Below are 20,921 nucleotides of genomic sequence, written 5' to 3'. Positions count from 1 at the left end.
ATACGGTTCTGTTCAGAACAAATCGATTGGGAAATAATTTTCGTTCCAACCCCTTGTCAGGATGGATAGATACACTGCTGCTACTCTGTTTATGTGAAGAGTGTGAAAATGTGTATTGGTGAGTGTAGCGTCAATATGCATGTAGGCGTGTTTTGTGTGTATTGAGCGTATGCAGTGTGTGTGTGTGTGTTGGAGTGCCAGTGTAGTATGTGTGAGTGTGCATAGAGCCAGTTCAAGAGAGTCAGTGCAGGGGGGGAAAAGGACATTTGTTTAGTATTTCATATTATTTCAGTGTACATCAATAACGCATTTACTACAAACAATAAATGATGCATCATGTATGAAACAGCTAAGTCACATAATAGTTCTGGCTTTGCATGAAGCGGTCTGTTTTAAATCCATTTTATATAGAGACAAATGAAAACTATTTATCAAAGGCTTTTAGTGCGTTTGAGAATTCAACACAAGTGAACCCACTCAGAATCATCCGCACTGAGGCAACCTGAAGCAGCTCAAGTAAAAAAGAAAAGGGAGAAAATCACTGACTGATCTGACAGGTGAAAGCAAAATAGTGGAAACCTATCCAGTTCTTTCACCTAGCTATCAGGGGTTATGAAAAAAAAAGTGATGAGGAAAGGAAGTCATTTCAGAGTATTGACAAAGAACTAGCGACAGAAATGGTCATCCTTACAAGGTATGCCCCAAACCACAGATCTAGGAAGAGGTTACTTTACCCCCAATCCTAACCTTACATTAACATTACGGGCATAAAGAATTTTAAAAAATCCTGTATCAGTGGTTAGTGTCAACTACTTCAACCTACTCCAGCTTCAGGTTCCTCGGTAAGGTCAAAGTAAAAAAAATCATAATAATAAAAAGAGTGTCTGACTCACATGGAGTTCCGGCGACTTGAGGCCGAGGTCAGCGAAAGCTTCGCCCAGCTGCCGCTGAGTCTGCATCATCTGGGTGAGCTGGTTGGCCAGAGTCTGGGTCAGCTTGATCACGTGCTCGTACTTGCGCTTGTTGTCGCGCAGCACTTCGATCTGCCCCTCCAGCTCCGGGTCCACCGTCCGTGAGCCGCGGCCCAGCTTCTCCGACAAGATCTGCCTGGTGCACTGCGGGGAGATAAGTGTTAGCATTCCTAATGTAACTGACCAAAGGAATGGAACGATTTAGCATTAGCATTCTAAAATAACAGACCTTGTGTTTCAAACAAGTTAGCGTTAGCATATATTATCCCAGTGTAACTGACCTGGGGTTTCGAACGACTTAGTGTTAGCATCGTTAGCATCCGAGAGTAGCTGATCTTGGTTTCAAACGAGTTAGCACTAACATTGTTAGCATTGAGAACCCAACATCAGATACACAGTCAGAATCCTAGTGTAACCAACCCCAGGTATCAAACCCAGGTCATCGACTTGTCTCAAGACCATGTTAGCCCTCCAAGCTAAAGCCTGTGTGTTGGCTCTGGGAGGAGACAGATTTTATTTAACGGTTATCTAAAGCTGTGATCACATTCAAGGCAATATCTTTAAATGGATGTTAAAAATATGTATGTAGTGTTGTGTATTATCACTGAGAAACAGTTTTGCTGCATCAGATGTTCTACAGCAACCCTTTTGTTTCATTATTTTGTAAGTGTACAATAAAGCAGGGGAGCCATCAGTAAACATTCACAGCACAATGGGGAATAATGGACAGATGAGATCATAGGTAGCTCACCAATCCAACTATGGCTATGAAAAGCTGCGTGTGTGTGTGTGTTGAGATGCCAGCTGCAGATGCCAGCCAGTTTGAAAAATGAAAGGAAAAGGGGTAGTTTACCTGTCCAAGTTAGAAATGGATTGTGGGAGGGAGGGAGGGACTAAGGAGATAGAGGTGTGACAAAGCAAGGATGAGAATATGTGAGTGAGAGAAGGAGGGGGCAGTAGGTGCTGGTGGCAAGTATTACTTTGTATGTGTTGATGCTCCACTTCCTTACTAGGTCCAGTTTCTCCATGGCCGGGTTCTTCAAGTCATCTGCCAGGACCACCGGCCCGCTATGTGGCTGCCCTTGCATAGTACCTGAAGAGAAAAGTGACGGTCATGAATGTTGAGAGAGGCTGTATCTGTTAGCTTGGAGCTCTGGTAAGATATCATAAAGTGTGAAGAGAATATAAAACATAGATGTGAAACTATGGTGAATCAATCATAGGATTGATTTGCAATTTCAAGTCGTGTCAGACTGGAACATGGAGACACTGAGTCAAAGTTAGATGCCGACTATGATACTTTGACAATTATCCTCTTCAGCTAAAATACCACAAGTATATACACGTTTATCTGCAGGGGAAATACAAGCAACTGCAAGGAGTTTAATTTAGAGTAGAAGGGACAACCTGCAAGGAACTACAGGAGCCCAGTGATGCAAGGAGGATACAGGAGGTAAGCAGCGATGCTGATTAAAACTCGGGTGAAAGCTGTGGAAGGCTTGGTTGGTCCTAGCAAGTGTGTGTTTGTGAAATGTTAAAACAAGACGAGGACCCTTTACAGCCAGTTATGGGAGAAATGCAGACAACCGTCAGAATTAGTTGCCAGTAGCCTAACCTCAGCTGTTACGAACCAGAGACCACCGTCAAGTTTTCAGGTAGTCACATCCTTCACAGCTAGAAGCCAAAGGTGAAATTGAACAAATAGGGAGAGAGAGGGGAGGGACGCGAAGACAGAAGTCGAAAGACATGGGCGATGGATTTTGAAGGAATGACAGAACCTTGATAAAAAGAGGGAGCCAGGGAGAAAATCCCAACCAGAAAGAAGAGAGGGAGCAGAAAGCAGGTCCGTATTTCTCATCTCTGTTGCTGTAGGTACCTTTCTGCTGTAGGTACCTTATGGCCTCACTGTCTTCATAGACTTGCCTTTGGATGCGTTTATGGGTTAGCCAGTTGAGATGTGACAGATCAGGTATTCATAGTGTCTCAGAGTAGGAGTGCTGATCTAAGATAAGTTTAGCCTTTTAGATCATAAGGAATTAAATATCATACAGACAGATCCTAGATCAGCACTCCTAGATCAGACACTTTGAATACTGGCCCAGGTCAGGAACATTCTCAGCGTGTTGATGTGTCCTCATAAACACCACATACCCACAAAACACACAGACAGGCAGGTATAAAACAAACAGCAGAGTTCAAAGTTGGTTCGACCCAACGCCGCCTTGCTGCTGATGACTGGGCGTTAAAGCACATGCATGTGGCTACTATCAACCAACACTACTGTATACATATCTGCTAGCCATGTCGGAAAGGACTACCCCTTTCAAAATGTACCCACTTCATTATGATTATTAATGCCCATGTATGTTTTGAGATATATATATATATATATATATATATTCCACTATTTCCCCTAAACCAAACATCCGTCCCCTAATTGGAGTAAACTAATGGACAACAATACTTAGGCTTCTACTTCCTGCTTATAGATACTATATACATTTTACAGACAGTATATTTTATAGACAGTATATTTTACATTATTCATCTTGTTTTTTTGTCCCACCCTTCAGGTCCCCACAACCCCTCCCACCATCCAGTTTTGATTTCTATTACCCATATGTTTTTCAACTCTGCTGTTTCATAAAAGTCATGAACCTTTCTATTCTCATAGTTTCTACAGATTTTAAATGAAAATGTTTTGTTAACCTCTCTTGGGTAGGGGGCAGTATTTTGACGTCCGGATAAAAACGTGGCCTAAGTAAACTGCCTGTTACTCAGGCACAGAAGCTAGGATATGCATATATGTATAGAAAACACTCTAAAGTTTCTAAAACTGTTAAAATTATGTCTGTGAGCATAACAGAACTGAAATGGCAGGCAAAACCCCGAAGACAACCCCCCCCCCAAACAAAAAATATTCAGCCTACCTCTATTTTCAATGGCTATCACTTTAATTAAGTCCAAGTCCTCCCAGACTGCAGTTCCTAGGGCTTCCACTAGTTGTCAACAGTCTTTAGAAAGAGTTAACCTGTCTACGATACTGGTTCCCAATTGGGAATCAACCCTCCCACGTTCAGCTGAAACGGTGGCGCATGGAACGCAAAAATATTCTTAAAAATATTTAACCTCCACACATTAACAAGTCCAATAGCTCAAATGAAAGATAAACACCTTGTTCATCTAGCCAGCAAGTCAGATTTCTAAAATGTAATCCCAAACTTCAAAATTACATATTATATGTCGACTAAACAGGTCAAACTAAGTGCAGAAGCAAGCTTTATGATGTTTTAGACACGCAAAACAAACTTCAATTAAATCGGCCATCGTCTGCCCTTCTCTTGAGTGCTGGAACAAAGGAATGGCTGGGACCAATTCGCGCCCATACGCACAGCCTATTCTCTCGTGGCACGCACTAATTTCACTCCCATAGGGTCAATTCTCGCGGGATTTGAACGATTCAAAGCTCTACTGAAAGAGGACATCTAGCGGAAGAGATAGAAAGTGTCCCCAGAATCATAACTGGTTGGGAAGGGTGGGGGCCATGACGTCAAAGTTGCTCCAACTTTCATGGCCACAAAAACTAGTTTGGAAGAATGCCTGCCCTGTGAGTTCTGCTATACTTACAGACATAATTCCAACGGTTTTAGAATCTTTAGAGTGTTTTCTATCCAATAATAATTTTTATTTGCATATATTACCAATTTTTGACAGATTTTTTTTTCAGTTTACTAGGGGTACCCAATCTCTGCCATATCCTTAACAGGTTTTAAGCTGTTTTTTGGAAAAATGAGCCAGAAATTGTAGTTTTTCTAGGTGGCTCCCATTTTGGCTGTAGTGTTTCCAAGCGCGTGGAAGAGAGCGTGTTCTTTGGTATTTTTCTCCAGTAAAGACAATAACGATTCTCCGTCTTAAATTTTAGTGTTTATTTACATATTAGGGTACCTAAGGTTTGATTATAAATGTTGTTGGACTTGTTTGGAAAAGTTTATTAGTAACATTTGTGATTAATTTTGTATGCATTTTGATGGAGGGAAACTGGGTGGATTATTGACTGAAGCGCACCAGCTAAACTGAGTTTTTATGGATATAAGGAAGGACATTATCAAACAAAAGGACCATTTGTGATGGCACTCCAAAAGGTCCCAGTTACAACAGAAGATCATCATCAAAGGTATGGCATTTTTTATATCCCTATTTTCGTGTCGCAAAATGCCTTGCCTGGTTGAAATATGTTTTTCATGTGTTTGTATGCGGGGCGCTGTCCTCAGATAATCGCATGGTTTGCTTTCGCAGTAAAGCCTGTTTGAAATCTGATACACCAATCTATTTTGGTGTATTACACTTGTGATTTTATGAAAGTTAAATATTTATAATACTGTAGTTTGAATTTCGCTCTCTGCAATTTCACCGGATGTTGGCCAGGTAGGACGCTACCGTCCCACCTGCCCATAAGAAGTTAAGAGTATTAATATATCGATCAATAATATAATATGACTTTTCAAATCCTCAAGTAGTGGTATTTGCAGAGTTAGCACCAGGTAAATGTTACAATTTTTCAGCTATTCCTGAACCTGCGACCAAAAACAAGGTACATATGGGCAGTACAAAAACAAGTGATCATCTAATGATTCTGATACTTCATAGCAAAATCTGCAGAGCTGGGATGGTTGTATCCCCAATAAATAAATAAATAAATACAAATATTATATTGGTTGCAAGAATTATATAATAATTTAAACTGAAAAATGTCCTTATTAGTCTAACATTAAATGACAAATAGATGAAAAAAAATGAGGAAAAAAAACAAATATCACTGATATAAAGACATTACGTAGACCTGGACAACTTCTGAAAAGGGCAGTCGAGTTGAATAATTGTTGCATAGATACTGTGTCATTGAAGTGAAACTTTTTGATTCTGTTAATTACAGTCACAAGAGTCAATCGATGCAAACATCAAGTCTCTTTGTGTTGTGACTTCACCTCCTTCAGTAGTATGTGTATGGGCATGCCAAGGTAAGTACCACCCAGTTTCCACCACAGCCTCAAAATCTATACAGCTTGTGTTAATAGCTTTCCAATGTCTTTATTAATTCAGAGTGATAAAAGATATCTACATGACTTCAGAGGAGAGGGGACGGCGGTCACTCAAGAGTCTCCAATCCTTTGCCAAGGGGGTGAGAGTTAATTTATTTTTGTGTGTAACGAGGATGCTATAATGAAAGGGGTGCCAGGAGGAAAAACGGAGTTCAGAGGCGATTCATTAAAACTCAATTGGACTCCTCCTTTATAAATTCAAATGTCGTCCTTATCTATCCATATCGCTGGTGCTGGACAGAGGGGCAGCTTGTTAGGACGACGCAAACAAAGTACCTTGCATTTTGCAACCTGAACTGAAACACCGGGGTTGAATGAGGGCAAGCTTGGCAGGTCGAAACACATTCCAGGGCTTTTTTTTATTTTTACTATTTTCTACATTGTAGAATAATAGCAAAGACATTGCAAACTATTACGGACTACAAGGGGAAACTCAGCCGCGAGCTGCCCAGTGACGCGAGTCTACCAGACGGGGTAAATGCATTTTCTACTCGCTTTGAGGCAAGCAACACTGAAGCATGCATGAGATCACCAACTGTTCTGGACGACTGTGTGATCATGCTCTCCGTAGCTAATGTGAACAAGAATTTAAACAGGTCAACATTCGCAAGGCCAGACGGATTACCAGGACGTGCAATCCGAGCATGTGCGGACCAACTGGCAAGTGTCTTCACTGACATTTTCAACCTCTTCCTGACCCAGTCTGTAATACCTACATGTTTCAAGCAGACCACCATAGTCCCTGTGCCCGAGAAAGCGAAGGTAACCTGCCTAAATGACTACCACCCTGTAGCACTCATGCCGGTAGCCATTAAGTCCTTTGAAAGGCTGGTCGCGGTTCCCATCAACACCATCATCGCGGAAACCCTAGATCCACTCCAATTCGCATACCGGCCCAACAGATCCACAGATGATGCAATCTCAATCGCACTCCACACTGCCCTTTCCCACCAGGACCAACAAAATAACACCTATGTGAGAATGCTGTTCATTGACTACAGCTTAGAGTTCAACACCATAGTGCCCACAAAGCTCAACACTAAGCTAAGGACCCTGGAACTAAACACCTCCCTCTGCAACTGGATCCTTGACTTCCTGACGGGCCACCCCCAGGAGTTAAGGGTAGACAACAACACATCTGCCACGCTGATCCTCAACACGGGGGCCCCTAGGGTAAGTGCTTCGTCCCCTCCTGTACTCCCCGTTTACCCACGACTGGGTGGCCAAGCACAACTACAACACCATCATTAAGTTTGCTGACGGTGGGCATCCCAAGTGGCGCACTACAGATCGGGTTTGATCCTGGGCTGTCTCAGCCAGCCGCAACCGGGAGACCCATGAGGCGATGCACAATTGGCCCAGCATCGTCAGGGTTACGGGAGGGTTTGGCCGGATGTCCTTGTCCCATCGCGCTCGAGTGACTCCTGTGGCGGGCAGGGGCATGCACACCGGCACGGTCGCCAGTTGTATGGTGTTTCCTCTGACAAATTGGTCCAGCTGGCTTCCGGATTAAGCGAGCAGTATCAAGAAGCAGTACAGCTTGGAAGGGTCGTGTTTTGGAGGATGCAAATCCTCTCGGCTTTTGCCTCAGAGTCCGTACGGTAGTTGCAGCAATGGGACAAGACTGCAACTACCAATTGGATATCACAAAAATTGAGGAGAAAGGGGTAAAAGTACCACAAAAAAAAAATATATATTGATTGAACAGTATAACCCATCTTATTGGCACCGGAGGACGATATCAGCCATGTCACCACTGAGTGTGCATATTCACTTTTTATCACCACTTGAAAGTTAGTTTTTGGACAATAATTTCCTCCTCCCGGTTAGATGGATGTCATATAGAGTACGACAGTAGGAGTCATAACACCCATAAAACAAGGAAATGGTTCCAATCGTTTTTACACCATTCATTTTTGTACGTTTAAAATAAGGGCTGTGTTTCGTGTAGGCTTACCCTGTAGTGACGTTTTGATAAATCTCTCTAGGACAAGGTGACTTATCAATTTATTTGCCTGTTTTACCCAACTAAAAAATAAACGCTAAATAGCCGCTAATGTGGCTATCATAAAGAACTACAAATGCCATGATCTGAACGAGATTATATTGATAAAGTCACCTTGTCCGAGAGGGATTTACATAGTTAATCAAAACTTTACAGCAGGGTAAGCCTACACGAAACACAGCCCTTATTGTATGTTTCTAAAATACCCTATGGGAAAAATGGAATCATTTCACTCTTTGACCACTCTTTGACCACTAGGTTTTATGGTTAGTATGGCACCTCCACTGTGGGGCTCAATTATAGGTGTTATAAAAGTGTCTCCCCTTTTCATCGACCTATATGATTCAGTCATAATTTTTATTGAACTGTTTGTCAACAGAGTAGGCAAAAATTTTTTTGTCATACTAAAAAAAATATATATTGATTGAACAGTATAACCCATCTTATTGGCACCGGAGGACGATATCAGCCATGTCACCACTGAGTGTGCATATTCACTTTTTATCACCACTTGAAAGTTAGTTTTTGGACAATAATTTCCTCCTCCCGGTTAGATGGATGTCATATAGAGTACGACAGTAGGAGTCATAACACCCATAAAACAAGGAAATGGTTCCAATCGTTTTTACACCATTCATTTTTGTACGTTTAAAATAAGGGCTGTGTTTCGTGTAGGCTTACCCTGTAGTGACGTTTTGATAAATCTCTCTAGGACAAGGTGACTTATCAATTTATTTGCCTGTTTTACCCAACTAAAAAATAAACGCTAAATAGCCGCTAATGTGGCTATCATAAAGAACTACAAATGCCATGATCTGAACGAGATTATATTGATAAAGTCACCTTGTCCGAGAGGGATTTACATAGTTAATCAAAACTTTACAGCAGGGTAAGCCTACACGAAACACAGCCCTTATTGTATGTTTCTAAAATACCCTATGGGAAAAATGGAATCATTTCACTCTTTGACCACTCTTTGACCACTAGGTTTTATGGTTAGTATGGCACCTCCACTGTGGGGCTCAATTATAGGTGTTATAAAAGTGTCTCCCCTTTTCATCGACCTATATGATTCAGTCATAATTTTTATTGAACTGTTTGTCAACAGAGTAGGCAAAAATTTTTTTGTCATACTAAAAAAGATTCTGCTAATGTCTCCAGTCATATAAAGTGTAATAGAATTGTATTTATAAAAATCCAAGAAACCGATCTCATATAGCCTATAGCAGGGGTGAGCAAACTTTTTTGCTCGAGGGCCACATTGGGATTTTGAAATTCAAAGGAGGGCGGCATTTTTGGGGGGACTAATTGTTTGTTAAAATCAATTTGCTGGGGCCACCTGAGTGGTGCAGCGGTCTAAGGCACTGCCTGAGGCGTCACTACAGACCCGGGTTCGATCCCAGGCGGTGTCACAGCTGGCCGTGACTGGGAGAGCCATGAAGCGGCGTACTATTGGCCCAGTGTCGTCTATAGCCTACTCTACGCCACTACGCACTCAACCATGAATTGAAGTATTTTTTTGAGAACACTGATTGAGGTATATTTGACTAAATCATGACTACCCAATCTACTCATCACATTAGGAATAGTAGGCTTAGTAGTAGTCTGCAAATGTGATAATGCGAGGAATACTTCATTATAAAAATGTGTAATTTTATGGTGAAAAATTGGTCTGTCTGGTGCCCACCTAACTAAAGAATAACTACACAAAAACCTGACCTCAAATTGTCCCCTAATGTGGCTTAAGCATTGATGTGGACTTAGAACATCCATAAAATGTATGTAGGTTCAGAACTTTTGTGAAATAGCACAGTTGAAAAACATTTGGCAAATCAAAACTGGATGGTCTTCAGATACATTGGGGCAAAAAAGTATTTAGTCAGCCACCAATTGTGCAAGTTCTCCCACTTAAAAAGATGAGGCCTGTAATTTTCATCATAGGTACACTTCAACTATGACAGACAAAATTAGAAAAAAAAAATCCAGAAAATCACATTGTAGGATTTTTAATGAATTTATTTGAAAATTATGGTGGAAAATAAGTATTTGATCACCTACAAACAAGCAAGATTTTTGGCTCTCACAGACTTGTAACAACATCTTTAAGAGGCTCCTCTGTCCTCCACTCATTAACTGTATGTATGCCACCTGTTTGAACTTATTATCAGTATAAAAGACACCTGTCCACAACCTCAAACAGTCACACTCCAAACTCCACTATGGCCAAGACCAAAGAGCTGTCAAAGGACACCAGAAACAAAATTGTAGACCTGCACCAGGCTGGGAAGACTGAATCTGCAATAGCTAAGCAGCTTGGTTTGAAGAAATCAACTGTGGGAGCAATTATTAGGAAATGAAAGACATACAAGACCACTGATAATCTCCCTCGATCTGGGGCTCCACGCAAGATCTAACCCCGTGGGGTCAAAATGATCACAAGAACGGTGAGCAAAAATCCCAGAACCACACGGGGGGACCTAGTGAATAACCTGCAAAGAGCTGGGACCAAAGTAACAAAGCCTACCATCAGTAACACACTACGCCGCCAGGGACTCAAATCCTGCAGTGCCAGACGTGTCCCCCTGCTTAAGCCAGTACATGTCCAGGCCCGTCTGAAGTTTGCTAGAGAGCATTTGGATGATCCAGAAGAAGATTGGGAGAATGTCATATGGTCAGATGAAACCAAAATAGAACATTTTGGTAAAAACTCAACTCGTCGGGTTTGGAGGACAAAGAATGCTGAGTTGCATCCAAAGAACACCATACCTACTGTGAAGCATGGGGGTGGAAACATCATGCTTTGGGGCTGTTTTTCTGCAAAGGGACCAGGACGACTGATCCGTTTAAAGGAAAGAATGAATGGGGCCATGTATCGTGAGATTTTGAGTGAAAACCTCCTTCCATCAGCAAGGGCATTGAAGATGAAACGTGGCTGGGTCTTTCAGCATGACAATGATCCCAAACACACCGCCCGTGCAACGAAGGAGTGGCTTCGTAAAGAAGCAGTTCAAGGTCCTGGAGTGGCCTAGCCAGTCTCCAGATCTCAACCCCATAGAAAATCTTTGGAGGGAGTTGAAAGTCCGTGTTGCCCCGCAAAAGCCCCAAAACATCACTGCTCTAGAGGAGATCTGCATGGAGGAATGGGCCAAAATACCAGCAACAGTGTGTGAAAACCTTGTGAAGACTTACAGAAAACGTTTGACCTCTGTCATTGCCAACAAAGGGTATATAACAAAGTATTGAGATAAACTTTTGTTATTGACCAAATACTTATTTTCCACCATAATGTGCAAATAAATTCATAAAAAATCCTACAATGTGATTTTTTTGTCTGTCAATGTGATCTCATTTTGTCTGTCATAGTTGAAGTGTACCTCTTTTCAAGTGGGAGAACTTGCACAATTGGTGGCTGACTAAATACTTTTTTGCCCCACTGTAGATGGGAGGGGTTGAAAACTGAAAGATGGGAATAAAACCAAAAAAGGTAACTATTGTAATATATGTGTACCTCTTTTCATATATATTTCATGCATACATATATATACACACACACACACTGCTCAAAAAAATAAAGGGAACACTAAAATAACACATCCTAGATGTGAATGAATGAAATATTCTTATTAAATACTTTTTTCTTTACATAGTTGAATGTGCTGACAACAAAATCACACACAAATGATCAATGGAAATCAAATGTATCAACCCATGGAGGTCTGGATTTAGAGTCACACTCAAAATTAAAGTGGAAAACTACACTACAGGCTGATCCAACTTTGATGTAATGTCCTTAAAACAAGTCAAAATGAGGCTCAGTAGTGTGTGTGGCCTCCACGTGCCTGTATGACCTCCCTACAACGCCTGGGCATGCTCCTGATGTGGAGGATGGTCTCCTGAGGGATCTCCTCCCAGACCTGGACTAAAGCATCTGCCAACTCCTGGACAGTCTGTGGTGCAACGTGGCGTTGGTGGATGGAGCGAGACATGATGTCCCAGATGTGCTCAATTGGATTCAGGTCTGGGAAACAGGCGGGCCAGTCCATAGCATCAATGCCTTCCTCTTGCAGGAACTGCTGACACACTTCAGCCACATGAAGTCTAGCATTGTCTTGCATTAGGAGGAACCTAGGGCCAACCGCACCAGCATATGGTCTCACAAGGGATCCGAGGATCTCATCTCGGTACCTAATGGCAGTCAGGCTACCTCTGGCGAGCACATGGAGGGCTGTGCGGCCCCCCAAAGAAATGCCACCCCACACCATGACTGACCCACCGCCAAACCGGTCATGCTGGAGGATGTTGCAGGCAGCAGAACGTTCTCCACGGCGTCACCAGACTGTCACGTGCTCAGTGGCGAATTTGCCAATCTTGGTGTTCTCTGGCAAATGCCAAACGTCCTGCACGGTGTTGGGCTGTAAGCACAACCCCCACCTGTGGACGTCGGGCCCTCATACCATCCTCATGGCAGACACATGCACATTTGTGGCCTGCTGGAGGTCATTTTGCAGGGCTCTGGCAGTGCTCCTCCTTGCACAAAGGCGGAGGTAGCGGTCCTGCTGCTGGGTTGTTGCCCTCCTACGGCCTCCTCCACCTGTCCTAATGTACTGGCCTGTCTCCTGGTAGCGCCTCCATGCTCTGGACACTACGCTGACAGACACAGCAAACCTTCTTGCCACAGCTCGCATTGATGTGCCATCCTGGATGAGCTGCACTACCTGAGCCACTTGTGTGGGTTGTAGACTCCGTCTCATGCTACCACTAGAGTGAAAGCACAGCCAGCATTCAAAAGTGACCAAAACATCAGCCAGGATGCATAGGAACTGAGAAGTGGTCTGTGGACACCACCTGCAGAACCACTCCTTTATTGGGGGTGTCTTGCTAATTGCCTATAATTTCCACCTGTTGTCTATTCCATTTGCACAACAGCATGTGAAATTTATTGTCAATCAGTGTTGCTTCCTAAGTGGACAGTATGATATCACAGAAGTGTGATTGACTTGGAGTTACATTGTGTTGTTTAAGTGTTCCCTTTATTTTTTGAGCAGTGTGTGTGTGTGTGTATAAGCTGAAAGTAGAAGCCTAAATGTTGTTGTCCATTAGTTTACTCCAATTAGAAGAGGGAAAGGGAAAAAATACATATCATACGTACAATAGTTTGGGGTCACTTAGAAATGTCCTTGTTTTTGAACGAAAAGTGTACACATTTTTTGTCCATTAACCTCCCAGCGCACGGAATCCGCTAGCGGGCTGAAATTCCACAACATACGGCGATCGCTACATAGTCATATTAAACATTCATGAAAATACAAGTGTCTCACATGTATCGAAAGACTAGAATCTTGCTAATCCAACTGCGTTGTCAGATTTAAAAAAGTATTTACTGCGAAAGAAAACGATGCGATTATCTGAGGATAGAGTCCCATAAAAATAAATTAACCAGCACAGGCATAATCACAAACTGCATTAAAATAAATTGTTTACCTTTGACGATCTTCGTCTGTTTGTAATTTCAATGCTCATTGTTACACAATGAATGATCTTTTGTTTGATAAAATCCGTTTTTATAGCCTAACACGAAACATTTTTGATTCTTCACAAAAAAATACAGTTTTATATCTTTATGTTTGAAGCCTGAAATGTGGCAAAAGGTCGCAAAGTTCAAGGGGGCCGAATACTTTCGCAAGGCACTGTATGTGTTGCCCATGCAGTAAGCTCCAACCCATGCAGTAAGCTCTGGCGTAAAGTGAGTCATTCGCTATTGAAGTTTCATACCGGAAGGAGAAGCACATATTACGCACTGCATTGTTTGGTAAACGCGCAGATTCAGCTGTTTACATATCAATCATTATGGCGACTAAGTCAGTGAAAGCTAAATCTAAGTCTAGATATACAGATGTACACACAATTTTAGAATAAATTGATTGGGAAGGTGAGACAGAAATTGTTGTAGGACGCTTCATTCAGCGATTGTGGAGGAATATTTTTTGAACGGGAGAGGACATAGTTTTGGACTGGTAAGTTCTTATCATGCTAATGCCCTTGTTTGAAATTAATAAAATATTATTTGTGATTTTTTATTTATTTTAGAAGCAATATATAAACATGCATCTCACATTTCATGACATTACGTGTGTCTGCCGCCCCACCCCAACCCACATGAAATAGCCTATTTGAGGCTGTTGAGGAGAGGGCAGGACCACATCAATGGCCAAAGTGATTATTATAGAGACAGTAGATCTAGCAGGTCATAATAATATATTCAACCTTATGTTCCCTGTACTCTCTATACATACACACATCTGTTTATTATACCTGTTGATACAGGGCTCATATGTGAAACTATTCTAACTGAACATTTTCTTTCACAGTGACACTGACTCCGAATGGGAGTCTTATCCAGTGTCCTGTGTGAATTTAAGTATGCTCTCTCTAATTCTCTCTCTCGGAGGACCTGAGCCCTAGGACCATGTCAGGACTACCTGGCATGATGACTCCTTGCTGGGGGGGGGGGGGGGGGGGGGGGGGGGATGTGTGTTAGAATACCATTTTGGTATTTTGTATATAGTTATTTGTTTCAAAATGTATACCTTCACCAATTTGGCCACTTGGGTACATTTGGGCTACTTGTGTGGGACACCTGGGTGACTTCATGAGAAATGTCATGTAAGCACACTCATTTTGTAAGTTATCATTCTGAAACTTTGCACAAGTACTGTTGCCCTCTTATATTTTTCACGAAATTGTCCCCATCATCCTATCTGAATGTTTGTTTTTATCTTGTTCATTTTAAAGATACAAAAATAAAAATAAAAAACGTATGTTTTTTTTCATTGTTTTATCTAAACCAGATCTATTGTTTTATATTCTCCTACATTCAATTCACATTTACACAAACGTCAGAGTGTTTTCTTTCAAATGGTACCAATAATATGCATATCCTTGGTTCTGCGCCTGAGCTACAGGCTGTTAGATTTGGGTATGTCTTCAGGCGGAAATTGCACAAAGTAGGGGGGGAGCTGTAAGAGGTTAAAGTAAAATATATCAGAAATACAGTGTAGACATTGTAAATGACGATTTAATGGAATATCTACATAGGCGTACAGAGGCCCATTATCAGCAACCATCACTCCTGTATACAATGGCAAGTTGTGTTAGCTAATACAAGTTTATCTTTTTATAAGGCTTATTGATCATTAATCAACCCTTTTGCAATTATGTTACCATAGATAAACTGTTGTCCTGATTAAAGAAGCACTCAAAAAAAATCTGGAGCATCAGCATTTGTGTGTTTGATTACAGGCTCAAAATGGCCAGAAACAAAGACCTTTCTTCTGAAACTTGTCAATCTATTCTTATTCTGAGAAATGAAGTCTATTCCATGAGAGAAATTGCCAAGAAACTGGAGATATCGTAAAACACTGTGTACTACTCCATTCACAGAACAGGGCAAACTGTCTCTAACCAGAATAGAAAGAGGAGTGGGAGGCCCCGGTGCACAACTGAGCAAGAGGACAAGTACATTTGTGGCTAGTTTGAGAAACAGACACCTCAAGTCCTCAACTGGCAGCTTCATTAAATAGTAGCTGCAAAACACCAGTCTCAACGTCAACAGTGAAGAGACGACTCTGGGATGCTGGCCTTCTAGGCAGAGTTCCTCTGTCCAGTGTGTGTACTTTTGCCTATCTTTTCTTTTTATTGGCCAGTCTAAGATGTAGTTTTTTCCTTGCAACTCTGCCTAGAAGGCCAGCATCCCGGAGTCGCCTCTACACTATTGACGTTGATACTGGTGTTTTGCAGCTACTATTTAATTAGCCTTTTAAAATGATAAACTTGGATTAGCTAACACAACGTACCATTGGAAGTGATGGTTGCTGATAACGGGCCTCTGTATGCCTATGTAGATATTCCATTAAAAATCAGCCGCTTCCAGCTACAAAAATAATAAAATATATCTATATCCACACACACACACAGAGAGAGAGAGTTGAAGTCGGAAGTTTACATACACCTTAGCCAAATACATTTAAAAACTCAGTTTTTCACAATTCATGACATTTAATCCTAGTCAAAACTTCCCTGTCTTAGGTCAGTTAGGATCACCACTTTATTTTAAGAATGTGAAATGTCAGAATAATAGTAAAGAGAATGATTTCAGCTTTTATTTCTTTCATCACATTCCTAATGGGTGAGAAGTTTACATACATTCAATTAGTATTTGGTAGCATTGCCTTTAAAATTGTTTAACTTGGGTCAAACGTTTCATGTAGCCTTCCACAAGCTTCTCACAATAAGTTGGGTGAATTTTGGCCCATTCCTCCTGACAGAGCTGGTGTAACGGTGTAGCAAGCCTACTTGCTCGCACACACTTTTTTCAGTTCTGCCAACAAATGTTCTATAGGATTGAGGTCAGGGCTTTGTGATGACCACTCCAATACCTTGACTTTGTTGTCCTTAAGCCATTTTGCCACAACTTTGGAAGTATGCTTGGGATCATTGTCCATTTGGAAGATCCGTTTGCGACCAAGCTTTAACATCCTGACTGATGTCTTGAGATGTTGCTTCAATATATCCACATAATTTTCTATCCTCATGATGCCATCTATTTTGTGAAGTGCACCAGTCCCTCCTGCAGCAAAGCACCCTCACAACATGATGCTGCCACCCCCATGCTTCCCAGTTGGGATGGTGTTCTTCAGCTTGCAAGCCTCCCCCTTTTTCATCCAAACATAACGATGGTCATTATTGCCAAACAGTTCTATTTTTTTTTTTTCATTGGACATTTCTCCAAAAAGTACGATATTTGTCCTCATGTGCAGTTGCAAACAGTAGACTGGATTTTTATGGCGGTTTTGGAGCAGTGGCTTCTTCCTTGCTGACCGGCCTTTCAGGTTGTGTCGATATAGGACTCGTTTTACTGTGGATATAGATACTTTTGTACCTGTTTCCTCCAGCATCTTCACAAGGTCCTTAGCTGTTGTTCTGGGATTGATTTGCACTGGGATTGATTTGCACATTTCGCACCAAAGTACGTTCATTTCTAAGAAACAGAATGAGTCTCCTTCCTGAGCGGTATGACGGCTGCGTGGTCCCATGGTGTTTATACTTGCGTTCTATTGTTTGTACAGTCGAGCGTGGTACCTTCAGGCATTTGGAAACTGCTCCCAAGGGTGAACCAGACTTGGAGGTCTACCATTTTTTTCCCCTGAGGTCTTGACTGATTTCTTTTGATTTTCCCATGTCATGCAAAGAGGCACTGGGTTTGAAGGTAGGCCTTGAAATACATCCCCAGGTACACCTCCAATTGACTCAAATGATGTAAATTAGCCTATCAGAAGCTTTTAAAGCCATGACATTTTTCTGGAATTTTCCAAGCTGTTTAAAGGCACAGTCAATTTAGTGTATGCAAATTTCCCACCTCAACTGTATATATTTATGGGATTGGAAATGATGCAGACAATTACACTGATGGAAGCCACAATCTGTAATATTAAAGCTTATCTACCCCCCCCCAAAATAACTAACATTTAAAGAAAGTGTACTAGGTATTCTGGTTACAGTAGAAAAGGAAAAACCCTGCACTCATTGGATACAGTCTTTACATTAAATTTTCTGCTGCTGCACGCCATTTCTTGGTCGTCTGGTTACAGTACCTTTGTATGGTCCCGATTCAATGATGCCCTCCGTCATCGAGGCAAAGTTGCCGGAGCTGATATGGCTTTCTGACAGGTTCAGGTCACCGTAAGAAGGGTCCTAAAGTCAAGGAGGAAAACTGCATCGGTCAGAGGATAGGTGTTCACATTGAATAATACCCCAGTGGTGTAAAGTACTTAAGTAAAAATATTTTAAAGTACTAAAGTCGTTTTTTTGCGGTATATATAATTATATAAAACTTTTACTTCACTACAGTCCTAAAGAAAATTCTGTACTTTTTACTCCATATATTTTTCCCTGACACCCAAAAGTATTCGTTACATTTTGAATGCTTTGCAGAACAGAACATTTATCCAGAGGACATCCCTGGCCACTCAACACAAATTATTTGTTTGTAAATTATGGCTGAATGTTAGTGTGACCCTGTCTATTACAAAATAAAATTATACATTTAAAATTATGCCGTCTGGTTTGCTTAATATGTGGAATTTTAAATTATTCATACTTTTACTTGTGATACTTAAGTATATTTAAAAACTAATACTTTTACTCAAGTAGTATTTTACTGGGGCATTTTATATTAAAAAAAGGTATCTTTACTCAAGTATGAAAATCAAATACTTTTTCCACCACAGGAATACGCTCATGAGTTTGACGCATTTTCACGGTTTACAGAAACTGAACAAATGCAGAATTGAAATGATCAAACATGTGCCCATACACAGACAACATCAAAAGTGTCAAGAATGTCACGAAATGTAACTACAATCATCACTAAAGATGAAAAATACTCCTTACAACTGAAGGACTTCAAGAAATAAGTGTCCTGCACAGGTTTTATGAGCATAGATTTCCCTTTAAGTACATTCTGCTTGCTTCCTCTCAATCACCACAAATCACACCAGTCAACACAAAACTATTGGCTGATGTCCAGTGTAAGAGATCAAGTTGCAACCATCAGGCAACACATTGGAATTTACGTTAAAGGGAGATGACAATGAGCATGAATCCTAAACATCATAACAATGTACTATAAATAACATGATTCGTATGATGACATATTAAAAGGACATCTTCCTTTATTTTTATACTTGGCTCTAGTTTGTCACTTACCCGAAATGTAATTATGGGGCTAGGAGAAAACTATCTACGGGTTTGTTTCAAAATCCACTGCCAACTTAACTTTCGCCACTGCTAACAGGGGGAAAAAGTGTAAGCTCAAGCTCCCGATGTTCAGAATGTGTGGCCCAAACACCTCAAACCAAGGAGGAGGTACACTAAGGAATGGTAAACAGTTAGGTGAGCAGAGACTCGAACCCACATTGCCTTGGGGGCGTATGGTCCCAAGTCGGGAGCGTTACTGCTGTGCCAGACTCCGGCAGAGATTTGTAACTATCATTATGGGAAATATAGCATTACTGCTTGCCCCTTATTACATCATATAGCCTAACAAAGTACAGCATTATCCCTAAACATAAATTAGAAAGCAAGACCCCAATGGGACGATGTTCTGTGTGCTTACAATGGTCACAAAATCTTTACTGTCAGTGACAAACAAAGGATCGCTGGGATTTGAAAAGCATGTGACCAATTTTCACAATGTCGGTCTTGACATTTATGCAAATACCATGTACTAATTTTGCATTTTCTAATGTGGATTAGTATGACATTCATCAATCAATACAGAATAAACATGGGCCTAGATAGAGAGCGCATTGCCATCTCTGTAGGAATTCTTCAAATGTTTTCTTTAAAGTACATTGTGGACCACCCACCAGTAGCTAAACAGCAGCAACAATACCACATGGACAAGAATAGGCCTATGGTTTGATCCATTACATACGTAGGATTACATGTGTACCGGTTAGGCTTGGGTGGTATACCATATACTCGGGTATTTTGAAATGGCCACAGGATGGTTTTCAATACATTTTAATATTTGTAGCTACTTTAAGTAAATACCTGCAGTCAACTTGTGCAATACGTTAGGAGATGAAGCAGATCGCATTCTTCATTTCACCTGTTACATTATTTTACATAGTTTACCATAGTTCCACAGAACAGTTGAGCCGGTCACGTGTTTGTTTGTAAATAGCACAATGGGAGAAAGCAGAAGGTGAGTCCAGCTTTGTATTGTCAGGGGTCGCGTTTTATATTGAAAGTCAACTGTTTTTTTTTGCTTCAATAGAGTGATCAGGGACATGCAACTATAGTTTTCCGCCACAGAAAATACACTGAACAATTTTTTGAAATGCAACAAATGAAGATTTTACTGAGAAACAGTTCAAAAGGAAAATCAGTCAAGTGAAATAAATCCATTTGCCTCATTCAGCGCAATCCATCTCCTTCACATCAAGTTGATCAGGCTGTAGATTGTGGCATGTGGAATGTTGTCCCACGCCTCTTCAATGATTGTGCAAGGTTGCTGGATATTGGCGGGAACTGGAAAATGCTGTCGTACACATCAATCCAGAGCATCCCAAACATGCTCAATTGGTAACATGTCACGTGAGTGTAAAGGCCATGGAATAAGACATTTTCAGCTTCCAGGGATTGTGTTCAGATCCCTACGACATTATCATGCTGAAACATGAGGTGATGGCGGCGGATGAATGGCACGAAAACAGCTGCAGCATATCGTCATAGTATCTCTGTGCATTAAAATTGCCATCAATAAAATGCAATTGTGTTTGTGATCCGTAGCATGATGTCATCTGGCCAGTACAGTTGAAACCGGGATTTATCTGTGGAGAACACACTTTTCCAGTGTGCATCAAAGGTGAGCATTTGCCCACTGAAGTCGGTTACAACACCGAAATGCAGTCAGGTCAAAACACTGGTGAGGACGATGAGGGTCTGCGGTTGTGAACATACTGCCACATTCTCAAAAACGACATTGGAGGCGGCTTATAGTAGAGAAATTAACATTCAATTTTCTGGCAAAAGCTGGTGGACATTCCTGCAGTCAGCAAGCCAATTGCATGCTACCTCAATTTGAGACATCTGTGTGACAAAATTGCACATTTTAGAGTGGCCTTTTATTGTCCCCAGCACAAGGTGCACATATGTAATGATCATGCTATTTAATCAGCTTCTTGATATGCCACACCTGTCAGGTGGATAGAATATCTTGGCAACAGAGAAATTCTCACTAAAAGGGATGTAAACAAATGTGCAAAATATTTAGCAGCCTTT

At 41.2% G+C, this 20,921-nt stretch overlaps 1 protein-coding gene across 6 annotated transcripts in view; it reads right to left on the bottom strand.

The window, feature by feature from the left end:
* LOC110497481 (arfaptin-1) overlaps nt 1–20,921 on the bottom strand; it is a 46,697-nt gene that overhangs the window by 11,975 nt on the left and 13,801 nt on the right. For 5 of the 6 annotated variants that reach the window (XM_021573609.2, XM_021573604.2, XM_021573608.2 and 2 more), the window contains 3 exons: nt 17,726–17,825; nt 1,952–2,064; nt 894–1,115 (listed from right to left, as the gene is read on the bottom strand). In XM_021573609.2, the coding sequence (XP_021429284.2) occupies nt 894–1,115; nt 1,952–2,064; nt 17,726–17,825 (435 nt within the window). The remainder of the gene's footprint in view (nt 1–893; nt 1,116–1,951; nt 2,065–17,725; nt 17,826–20,921) is intronic. The other variant, XM_036954467.1, reaches the window with a different exon arrangement.

This window comes from Oncorhynchus mykiss, chromosome 19, assembly GCF_013265735.2.
Source record: "Oncorhynchus mykiss isolate Arlee chromosome 19, USDA_OmykA_1.1, whole genome shotgun sequence".
In the NCBI taxonomy this organism is placed as follows: domain Eukaryota; kingdom Metazoa; phylum Chordata; class Actinopteri; order Salmoniformes; family Salmonidae; genus Oncorhynchus; species Oncorhynchus mykiss.
Note: the sequence above shows the minus strand (reverse complement) of the source record. Positions and strands in the feature narration are given on the sequence as shown.